General features: G+C 38.4%; 1 protein-coding gene across 6 annotated transcripts in view; it reads left to right on the top strand.

Annotated features, from left to right (window-relative positions):
• The first annotated feature begins 3,232 nt into the window (after positions 1 to 3,232).
• ROBO2 (roundabout guidance receptor 2) overlaps positions 3,233 to 12,075 on the top strand; it is a 946,026-nt gene continuing 937,183 nt past the window's right edge. For all 6 annotated transcript variants that reach the window (XM_042788459.1, XM_042788462.1, XM_042788460.1 and 3 more), the window contains exon 1: positions 3,233 to 3,357. In XM_042788459.1, coding sequence (XP_042644393.1) covers positions 3,234 to 3,357 — 124 coding nt within the window. In that variant the 5' untranslated portion in view covers position 3,233. The remainder of the gene's footprint in view (positions 3,358 to 12,075) is intronic.

Consider the following 12,075-nt stretch of genomic DNA (forward strand, 5'->3'; position numbering starts at 1 on the left):
CAAGGACTGGTTGGATGTCAGGGACATTTAGCTGTAGTGGGATTGGCTTGCCTCTTGCAGCTCTCATAGGGTTTTTTCTTCTAATAGGAACAGGCCTAAAGGTAGAAGAGACTGCTTACTTTCCTCTCCGTTTCCAGTATTGCACATTCAAAGCATGAAATAGAATTACAGATCAGTTCTTTTACATCTCTAAAACATGACGTTGACTTTAAAATCATTATACTTGAAGGAAAAATAAATGTTGGGTATCTTTTATTTGTCTTTCTGATGTTTCAACCTATAATATTTCTATAATATTTCTTGAAACAGGTATTTTCTCTAGAGGCATTTCAAGTTTGGAAAATTTAAATTCTTATGAACCTAGAAAAGAGGACATTAAAAACACCACTGCATTTCATAAGAAGTGACAACACTATTTCTGTGTTTCCATGAAGATCTGACTGCTCACTCTTCATATATACAAAGTGGATTTGATAACTTACCTTTTGCAAAATAACCTAGAAAACCACCAGCAGAGTGGAAGCCTGGACTGTTTAGGCATTAAACTGAACTGAACATGCCCATGACCAGCAGCTGTGATGGTTTCCCTTTTGCTCTTGTGTTGGGTGGTCCTTCCCTTCTCCTGCCACATCGCTTGATCTGCTGCTTGAGTGGTACCTGATCCTGCTGAGGCTGCTGGAGGCACATGTCAGAGCTGGCAGAAAGCTGACAGAAGATCATAATACCTTCCAATAGCCTCTGCTTTCAGTAATGCTGAAAATACAAGGTGTCCAGGCTGAAAATATTTAATTCTTCTGCAGTATAGGAACCAAGGAGGTATTTTTAAGGATGCCTGCCACTATGGGAAACAGGTTTCCCCTCAGCAGCTGGCTTCTACGTGGGTAAGGGTAGAAACAAGGTGCCAAATATTCAGGGGATTATAAAATCTGAAGGCAAGGCAGAGACTGAAGAAAATATGCGGGAGGCAGAAGTGACATAAGGCTGTGGAAATGGCCAAGGGAATGATCCTGTCAGCATTTCTGAAGTGTGACTGATAGTCACACATGTTTTGGACATTAGAGGTGTTTGCTTTCTGATTTAAAACTCTTAAGTTAGTGAGTTTGCATAGTGGTACCTGAGGGTTGTGGTGGTGGTTGGTTTAGGTTAAGGTCATTTTATTGTCTGGACATAAAAAATTTGAAACGTAGCACTAGTTTCAAAGGAGTGTTACAGATGCAGTCAAAATGAACACAAGTGTCTGCCTCATTTCAGTAACAGTTGGGAGAGAAATATAAGAAATGGTGTTTTAATTATTAGCAATGAGACTGGTGATTAAGAATGGCTTGATGGAGAAATTTAACATAAGAAGCTGCAGCTTAGTGACTCTACATGATAGATACTGACCTAATTTTTGGCAACTAAGAGCCATAAATATCAGCCTTGATATATCAGACCCAGCATCTGGTAAGATGTCTTATAACTTTTAAAAATTAATGTACAGAGAGATGAAGATCTACTGTACATCAGTATGCATTTGTTTTACATCTAAATGCAAATTTCATATCCTCTAACCAGCCCATAAATATATTTTAGAACTTAAAAAGAAAGTAGAAGATCTTTCATAGTTGATGTGGTGGTGGAGTCCCAATATTTCCTTGTTTGTGATGTTACATGCTGTTTGTTTAATAAATCCCTGTACATATATTAGATGTTCATGATTGTCTTTGCCAGTCAAAATATCATTCTTTATTCAGACGAATAAGCAAATCTTCAGATTTATTAATATAATTTCTTTAATGTTGCACTGAAAAGGGCATCATGTTTCTGGTTGAAAACGTGATAACTTCAGGGAATTTGTGACCATCGTTGCTTTGTCATTCTAAGGACACTGATTATTTATTTATTTATTTATTTATATAAATCTACAGCACTGTGTTTGTGGCTCATTGGTTTGAGTACTGAATGCTTATATGGAAACAACTAAATGCCAAACTGCAGATGAATTTAAGCTATTGGCCATACTTAAGTAAGTGCTGGGCATCTCAAGACTGTCTGAGCAGGCTGAATGTTGTGAATCTTTCTCTGAGCACCCTTTGTGAAAATCTAAAATGTTGCACAGAAAAGCTTGTGTTTACTGATCCAGATTCAGCATTCTTAAATATGGACATCAGGAGATGTAGGTAGTATATTATTTCTGTGGCAGTAACAACTATTAAATGAAAAATTGTGACTGCAATCTATTATTTTGAAAATACCTGTACTTCTCACCATCCCCTTTCTTCTTCCATCTCTCTCTACTTCCTACCCCCACCCCCTGGATTTAGGAGATCCTAAGGATAGACCATGTGAAAATATAAAATGCATAACTGCTCTGTGCAGTGAAAAGATTACTGCTACTGCTAAGGATTTGTTCTTCCCGTTTGCTACTTAAAAAAAAAAAAAAGGCAAAAGCAAACAGGATTTTTCACATACAATAATTACTTCAGAAATGCTGTAAGTAATTAGTATGTTGAAGCTTGCATTTTAGTTTAAAGTATAAAGTAAAGCTTTAATCAAATGCAGTCAAAAGTCCTGAGCAGTTGCACACTGTAAAGCAGGAAATCTCTACCACACAATAGAGATTAAATGCTCCCTGTGCATACTGTATTCTGCTCAGCCCTCTGCGTTCGGAGCTGGGACTGTGGCAGTCGTTATCTCTAGCAGGTTCCTTGGTGATTTTCAAGCCCTGCACTACCTACCCAAGTGGCAGTGACACCAGCTTTCACTGAAGCCTTATTACTCTTAAAAGAGCAATTTGGTTGGTTGCACAGCTATTAGGATCAGACAGTCAGGCTTAAAGCTGTCAGTACAACTGCTTCTCATCTTTTTTCACAATCCTGACATCTTTTCTCTTTTCTGCTGGACACAAGCATTACTGTTTTTATCATTTTCAATCAAGCTCACGCTGCAAGCTGAGGAATATATTCCCACAGAAACCAAAGTGAGGAGCAGAAATTATTTTATAGCTACTGTAGTAGCAGCAGTGCTGGCTGCATGTTGTGTGGGAGAAACCGGATCAGTGAGAAATGTGGCTTTCCTCAGGGCTACATCATTGAGATATTAGTTCAACATCTAAGGAGAGCAAAGCTACTTCTCTGATTTTTCAATGTTTAGTCACTCCTCCATAAGCAAACAAAAAGTGGGGGAGAAGATGTAAGATAATTGTATTTTTTACTTTTTTTTTTTTTTTTTTTTTTTTTAAATAACTTGTGGAAATGTTATCATCAGTGAAACGGGGGAAAATCACTATGCTTGAACTTCTTTTCATTTTGATGTTGCTCTTCTCTGGACCAACTCTGAGCAAGCTTAGCAGGACCAAAGGCAAACACTGGAAGGGGGGTAAGTGGAAAGGAAAAGTTTTGTAATGGATGTTCTGGTAAGATTCTAAAAAACTGTATTAAAGGTGATCTAAGGAAAAAACCTGTGCTGTTTTGAGTGACTCAGATTTCACGTTGCCATGAGGGCTTGCAATAGGATACTGAAAAGAGAGCATGAAGTTTAATTTGTTTTCTTGTTAGTTTGCATATATTCTTTGCAGGAATTTTACTTTGCATTGTATTATTAGCAGAATAACATTTAAGGCCTTTATACAAATAATTGTATGCCATTTAGAAACCGGTGATTTTTTGGACTGTGGGAATTCAGATTGTTCTTTTCATTATGGACACTCTGAGGCAGATGCTTGTAGCTTTATTGCAAGTGATGTTAACCCCATCACAGGGGGTTATAGTATTGGAAAAGAAGAGGAAGGAAGAAGAGAAAAAGCAAGCAAGCAGCCTATTTTGAGTGCAGAATTGTTAGTGTGTGTGGTAAAAATGACTAGACAGACATTTTTTTTTTTAGAGTACACGAATGTTGTGAAATACACTGCCAGCAGCACTAATTGGCTGACTGGATATGTCACTGTTGATGTGTTAATAAAGATAAATTACATTAACTTTATAGAAAAAAATGCTGTGCTGAGAGAAAGCTTATGATTTTTGAAAGCAGCAATCCATTTCCTCTTCTTTTAAAAACTGCTGAGGAGATTTACCCTGTATGTGCTGTGAAGAGTTCACTAAATGTGCTTTTTTCATAAAGTTCACTTTGTTTTGCTTCCTTGCATGACATTTGTTTATGGAAAACATGGGTTATTGAGGTCTCATAATCAAATAACTCAGTGAGCCTAAATAGTATCTCATAAATATCTGGACTGAAGGACTGTGGATTGTAGATAGCTTGATATTTTCTCCCTGGTTGTTTCTTGATGTTAATGATTGGAGGCACCCCAGGATTTTTTTTTTTTTTTTTTTCCCTCCTTACAAGTGTTGACACAGCATGGTGTGTTTATCACAGCTTTAATAGCACTTCCAGTTTTCCTCTGCTGTCAGTATTGTGATCTGAGGTTAAAGAGTAGCATCAACATTAAAAAGAAGTTTTAATAATTTATCACAACATCTCAGCAGGAGACTCCTCCCTCTTCCCTCTGTATTTCCTTTTGTTGCATTTGAAAATATCACAAATCTTCCACCTACCGTACCTTCAAGGAAAAAGTTGCAACACACACAACCTGGACTGTTAATGCAGCATAGTATATCTAAAAATTATTTCCTGGTCCTGTAAATCACATCATCACATGTATCTCACAGCGCTGCTGCTGAGTATCTTCGTTGCAAATTGCAAGCTGTTATTTACTCTGGGCAGCACAACCTCTTCTCAGAGGCACGTGGGTTAGGAATATATGTAATTTTCAAGTTCCTGGGATTTAGAAAATGCTGATAACTTTTTTCCCTTTCTCCCATTTTCAATTAAACCTGGTAAATGAGGGGTGTATTGCTGTAGTCTCTTACCTACTCTCTCTGACAGAGGCAGTGAGGTCTACTGAATAATTTTTATCATGGGTAGAAAATAATCCCTGAATCTGGCTGCAGAAAATAATGCCTTAGTATATGGTTTTGCTTTTCTTAGAAGTGTTCTTTGCAACTGAAAAAAAAAAAAAAATGTAAGGAAGGTACCTGTTTCAAGGAGACTAAGATACAATTTGCCTTCTTTACTCACAGCTCTTGAATCAGCCAAAAACTAGGCATACCTGCTGTACAGTAGTTTTTTCATATGTAGATATTATTGTGAGAGTTGTGTGACTTGAAGATGACGCATCCTTTCCAGGGAAAGTTTCAAGTTCAAGATCTGTCAGAATCTATGTGTTGTAGTGTCACATAGTCTGAACATTTCTGACCTCCAAAATGAACTATATTCCCCTCCCTTTCCATTAAACATTAAGAATCAGCTTTTACTTATATTTATTTCAATGACGTGTGAGTTCCTTTTGTTGGTGTGCATGTGGATTCGTGGTGTCACTTGGTGAAATTTTGGCATGCAGGCTTCTACACCAGAGGACACTGGAAAACCCATCCTAAACTGGAAACAGAGATTTTATTTTTTTTTTTTTTAAGAGATTCAAGAGAGGTAAGAACCTCCACACCAACTTCCAGATATATTATTCAAAGGGGAAAGGTGATACTGAAGGAATGCATCTGGACATGCATTGTAGGAACTATACAGCTATAGTCGATTTTCAGGATGGACCGCAATAGCTGATTTACACCACCCTCTAAAGTTTTTCTGTACCACATTTTGTTTGAGAGTGCTGCAAAGTATAGGCATCTTTGGAAAGTGCTGATCTTCTGTGTTTGTGTAGGCCTTGATCATGATCAGTCTACTGCAGGCTAATGAATCTGGAAATTCTCCTGGTATAATCAAAAAAACCCTTAATTGCTGAAGTTACAGGCTCTGAGAAGACATTTTTTGTGGTCTTGCTGTGTAGTTCTCTGTATTATTTATGAGAAAAACAACTCTATTCACCTCTATTTTTCTCCTTGGAATTTACTCTAAAAAAATAGCCACCTACATACAACTAAAATAAATGGAATTATGGGTAGAAATCACCTCCTGATTTAGTTACAATGTCAGGTGTCAGGGAGTGAAATGAGTCCCATATGTGGGCCTGGAGAAATGTAAAGAAACCATTTCCTTTTCTAGCTGTTTTTAAGTCTGCACTCCAGAAAACCTTTCAGAATAATTCATTGGAATGTAGTCTTTAAATGTGCCTTAAACCGGGATTTATAAACTAATGATCAAGATAAACTGGAGTCTAAAAGCAGAACCTGAAAGTACAAATCAACTGGATTTTCTTTTTCCCTTTGAGCCAAAATAACACACCATGGTTCAAGTTTTTAAGAAGGATTTATAATATGGAGAACAAAAAACTGGGAAAAGAAGATTAAGTACTCTTTTGAGTTTACCTTAAATTGGAAAGCAGATTTCAAGTGTTGCTAATGCCTATCCCCTCCTGAATTTGTTTCCACAGTGTTTTCACTCTGTCATATATCATAGCAGGACGGAAAAATTAAGTTTTGAGCGTATCCATCCATATGCACATGGATGTGCTTTGTGTCTGTCCAGTGGCATCTGGGAGAAGTTGGAGACTGAGAAGTAAGCTGTCCACTTGTGTTGTGCTTGGGAACCTTCCCAGTACTTCACTTGTAATAATAGCATAGTAATAGTAACTCCTGACTAAGGGAAACTGGGACAGTGATTCCCATTCACAAATCTCCTGGCAATATCAAATGTCCCCTGGTTCTGTGTAGAGTGTGTCACACTGAATGAACACTACAGGCCAATGTGAGTGGTACCAGGGACGCGGTTGTCCAGGCTGTTGCTGAAGGACCTGTTGCTGCTTAGACCTCAGCCTTGTTGAGGAGCTGGCAAGAGCAAAGCAGTACCCCTACACAGGAACTGCCATGTGTTACCTCAGCTGGCAAACAACAAAATGTGCGGGGGGAAGAAAATCACGCATGATGCTTGTCTTCTTGTAGACATCAGTGCAGTTTACAACTCTGTGTGAGGGCTGTGTGACAGAAAGCGTTCAGAGAAGAGCGAGACCATTAAGACAATGGCCACTCTTGGCAGACGTTAACCCTTTACTCATCTTGGAAGAAACTCATGCATTCAGTCTGGGGGATAGCTGTGCCCCCACAGGCTGTCAGGCACCTTTGCAGAGCCTGACCCTTTATGTGGTGGTCTCCATAACAGGACCTGGTCTATTTGACAGGTCAGCACCCACTCCAGCCAAAAGGCTGCAGGCTGATTCACTGCAGGATGATACTTGGAGATGAGGTGAACCTCAGTAAGGGAGCACAGAGGGACCCTGTGCATGCCCCAGGGTGCCCTGGTGTAAGAGCAATAATGCCAACAGTGCCAGCAACACCTCCCAAGGGAAGAAAAGGCCTCCTGGGTCAGGGAGAGGAGTCAGAGATGAAAAGACTTCAGAGGGAAAGGACCAGACCTGAAGCTGGGAAGTGCAAATTAAGTATGCCTTTTCCCTGAAGGGTTGTTTGCTCATGTCTTCCTTGTGCTTCACCAGAAGAATTTTCTTTTTCAGAGCTAAAAGGGTGATTGGATTTACTTTTGATCAAACTGGAGAAATAAAAATAAAATGCAACCCCACAGAACTAGATGAGGATGGTGCCCGTCCTTTCTGTCTACATGCAAGTGAAGCAATAATCTCTTAATGACTAAATCAAAGTTTATTATGCAAGTGATCCAGCCTTATATTTCAGTTCCAATTTCAGCTCTATGGCAGTTTAATCATTTTTATGGCAAAAGGTACAAGTGTGAGAAATCTTAAGTGTCACTGGCTAGGTATTACTGGTAAGAGTGATACAAAACTCTGTGTGTGAGATTGTCTCCCTACAGATTGATCAGCACATGTATTATTTAGGATGCACGTAATCAATCAACACCAGTTCAAATGTTTCTAAAAGCATAATTCAAAGTTTAGCTCAGAAGAGAAAATTTCTATAAAATTCCTTCCATACAGAAAGTAGGCACCCCACAGACCTTCTAAATTTGGAGGTAAAGTATTGGAGTTGGAGGTATGTCACTGGACTGCTGTTAGATGCCTGGTAGCTCTGGACACCCAGACATCTCAGTAGATGGACATTTGCATGCAGAACAACTTTGTGGTGCATACACACTGAATTTGGTAAAAATAGGGCCTTGAGATTTTCTGCATTTCTAATGAAGAGTCTGCGTGGTCACAAAGTCCCACACATAAAGAGCACCATGAATTATTATAGATGTTTAGATGTCATCTTGGCAGTCACTCAATAATGCTATTCACTTCTCCCAGAGGGAAACTCACAAAGCTTCTTTTCCACCAGGAGGAACTTGTTTTCATTTGCCTCGTGCAGGGTGGTGAGGATAAAGGGATGGAGGTTGGGACCTTTGAAAAAGAGAAAGTAGAGAGGAAGAATTTACATGGACCCAGGTAGCCTGGACTTCAGCATGAGTTATGGTGTGGCGTGCAGGATCCGGTCAGATGTGATGAAGTGGAGCCTTTGATGTGATGGTTGAGTTGCAACACTTAGAAAGCACAGTCAGTTGTGCTGGTATGGTTCACTGTGTAGTTTATGTGATTTTGGGTGGTAGCACTGTATATAGTTTGCCATTTATCTAATTTAATTAATTTATTTTATGAAATTTCAAGGATAAACTGCATGAATTCTTTTTGAATACATTATCATGTTGTATGATTAACAGCATTTCTTAAATCATGAGACATTAAATATGCTGCTATGCACTTGTAAAAGCTTATGAAATGCTAACCAAAAGTTTCAAGCTCAGGGTCCTAAAATTATTTCCCTACATTTCATAAAAGCAACTTGATTTTGAGTAGTAATCAAAATTCACATTTTTTTGTAACTTCAGAGGAATCTCAATAGACTTGAGAAGGTGGCTTGTGCATAGATAAGGGTCTAAAAACCTCATTTTAGAAACTGGGGACTGTAAGTGTGGATCTGCAGTTTTAGTCTGGCTGCAAGTATATAGAGCGTGTGACTAGACACAGTATGTGAGTTCATGTACTGAAGATGTTCTAATGGCTTTGTTCTGAATATACTTAAAAGAGAAAAGAGTATTTGTTTGGATAGTGAGTGACTGAAATTAACTGTTTTTTATTCAGTATTCTCTTTTCTGTAAAGTTTAGATTTAGCCCCTATCCCACTATAACAAGCAAATTTTTGCACCGTATTTTACACCACCTTCTTCAGAGTGAAATCTGAATGCAAAAGGACTCTGCTGATGTGTGAAGCTCCATACATATTTTGTTGGAGCATATGGCCTTTGCTTGTCTATTTTTCATCTCTTTGAAGACATTTGAAATATCATATAGAAGTCTGGTAACCTGTATTCAAACTCATACAGGCAGAGACAGCAAAGATGAGGGCAATGGAAAATCAAGTTTGTGGGAAATGATGGTGTTATTCCAGTCACAAGGGAGCAAATGTGGGGAAGATGTAATACCTTTTTAAGAACAGACCAGTGTTGGCACAAAACCAAACAGTTACAAATAAACACAGGCTGGAAGCTAGAAGAACATTTCCAACCAACATTGGGAAGGGCCTGCCGTCCTTTGGCAGATGAAGTCAGCCTGAGCCAGGATTCCACAGTCCTCTCCAACCTCTGCCAGTCCTGGCTGCAGGGTTTTCCTCCACCAGTGCTAGTGCTTGTGCACATCTGCTGGCACCCCTACTCAGGGAGCTGATCCAGCTAGCCATATAAAAGAGGATAGCGTTCATCTAGGTGATGAGATCCCTTAATTTGCACACTTTCAGGTCTTTGGGGGAGCCTAGTACACAAGAGGTCTATGACCACAAGAGAAGAGAAGGGATTGTGATTGTGGCTCGATTTAGGCTAGTTCAAGCTGACACATAAGTTCAGCCTGCAGCCCTGGATTATCCAGAAGAAAAAGAAAAAAAAAAAATATTTAATAAGGTGGCACCTTCCTTTGAATCTTATGTCCACATCCTGTACTTGGAGCCTTGCTTGAAATGTTTGCTATCATATTAAAAAGTATGTTGATCAAATAGTTATAAAACAGAAGGAATATTTAAATACTCTTCACCCCCCCTCACATACACATTCCTCTCCTTTGGTTATTTGCATTTTTTTTTCATAAAACAGGTTTTGGAACAACCATAAAGCGTCACTGACATTAGAAAACTATCAAGCACAAGCAAACCCTCTTACTTTGGTCTGCAAATAAAAGGAACTCATGTAAATTGACTGTTAGGTGTTGAAAGAGCACAGATCAGATGTGCTCTTTCAAAATGATGAAGAGGCTTAAACACGTATCAGAGTGTCTGAGAAAAAAGTTGTTTTGACCTTCCCTTTCTAGCAGTTTTTTTGAAAGACAGTGATGTTCATCAGTTAAACACTACTGATTTTTTACTTCAAAGCATGATCTAAAGACGACTTAGAGTACCTTACTTCTTTCAAGAGCCATTACTAAATACCTCCGTGAAAACTTCTTTTAGTACATTCAAAATGGAAGGGGGAGTATTATTTAGTTTTGGTGAATAATACTCAAAGTGCCAACAATGGAAAGCTTTTGATGTTTAAGAGCTGCTGTTCAATAGCGACAGTGCCACCAATAGAAATTACTTTTTCAGTCATTTGTGCCTGAATCACAAAATCTTGTTCTCAGCTAAATTGTGTCATGTTAGCTCTCATCCTAGTGCAGATTTCATCATATTAGTTTTGAAACTTCATCCTCTTACACTAGCTGAATAGTAAAATAGGTTTGTGATTGCATATGTGTATTGCACACAGAAGTGAACTGCAGTAATTCAGAAACATCCAAAAGTTTTTCTCCTTTCTAAGGTCTTCTCTCAAAACCGGTATTTTTCACTACTGTGCTTCCTTGCATAAGGAAACTTAAATTAAGTAATGGAAAAAACAAGAAAGTGGCAAAATCTGGTTTTGTATCCAGAGATGCTGATCACTGAAAAGAAGCTTCCAGAGATAGGATTCTCAGCCTTCACAAAAAACAAGGTTTTGATATGAGTAAGTGTATGGCTCCTATGTCCTCTAAATACCACCTGACTTTGCATCATCCCCATTTCCTTTCAGGCGTGAGCACACATGTTGTTTCTGTGCTTGCATAATTTGTGATGACACTTCACCAATACAATTCCTGATGTGGTTCCAAGCACAAATATGGTTGAGGTGGCACATAGGAGCAGCAAACCCTTATTCTTCTCTGTCTTTCCCATGGAGGGTTCTGGATAAGAACAGATGACAGTGCTCACATTAGTGCTAGATGTTGCTTTAGTTAACAATTAATGTTCCACTAGCTGAATTTTGTGTGTTCTTTAAAAGTATGTTTTGTTATTTTTGAAAGTTCAGAGAGAGAAAAATCACAGATTTACCACGCTGCCCAAGATTGCTGCCTCTGGCTCAGTAATTTAACCTAGCTATAGGTCCATTGTACTGATAGTGAAAAACAGACAAAAGGAATCCTTAGCTCTGTAAATAGGAGTAAAAGAGCAAATAGTTTGCTCCCCTCATACTGCCTTATTGAGAGAAGAAAAGGAAGAGTGTGTAATATTTGATATAGAAGAATTGGAGGAGATGAGAAAAAACCCACAAAATTATTCTGAGAACTAAAGAAAATGTTTTTGAGAGAGGTTGAAGGAATTTAGTCTGTTCAATTATGGAAAATTTGAGAGACAGCTTTCATGCAATTTAAGTGTGTCACTAAATTTCTTCTCCTGTGAAGGAAAAGGGTCTTTAAAACTATGAGAGAAAGGAAATGAAGAATTGAATGAGTGAAAAACCATGTCAGAAACATCCAAACAAAGACAATAAACAAGATTTAGAATGAGCATTTCAAACAGTATTCTTCAATTATATTTTTAAACCTTACTGACATGTTGGAAATTTGCTTTCCATTGTCATACTTGGTGTAATTGGTGTTTACTTTGAGAAAAAACAGATACTGTTCTGAATTTCTTTTGTATCCTGAAAAGATGCAGGGAGAGCCTGTTCTTCACTCATTATGTTCAGCATTCCTTCTGGAAAGCAGTTGAGGTACTGAATCTGCTGCTTCTGGTTTAAAAATTAGCACGCTATACAGAGTACAGCACTTGGGGAATGCTCTTGGTGAAGTGTCTTATGCAAACACAGGATTGTGTCTTATTTCTTAAGAAGAGAAGAACTGCTGTGTTGTGCTATACA

The sequence above is a fragment of the Tyto alba genome, unplaced genomic scaffold (assembly GCF_018691265.1).
Source record: "Tyto alba isolate M040663 unplaced genomic scaffold, T.alba_DEE_v4.0 Super-Scaffold_14, whole genome shotgun sequence".
Taxonomy (NCBI): domain Eukaryota; kingdom Metazoa; phylum Chordata; class Aves; order Strigiformes; family Tytonidae; genus Tyto; species Tyto alba.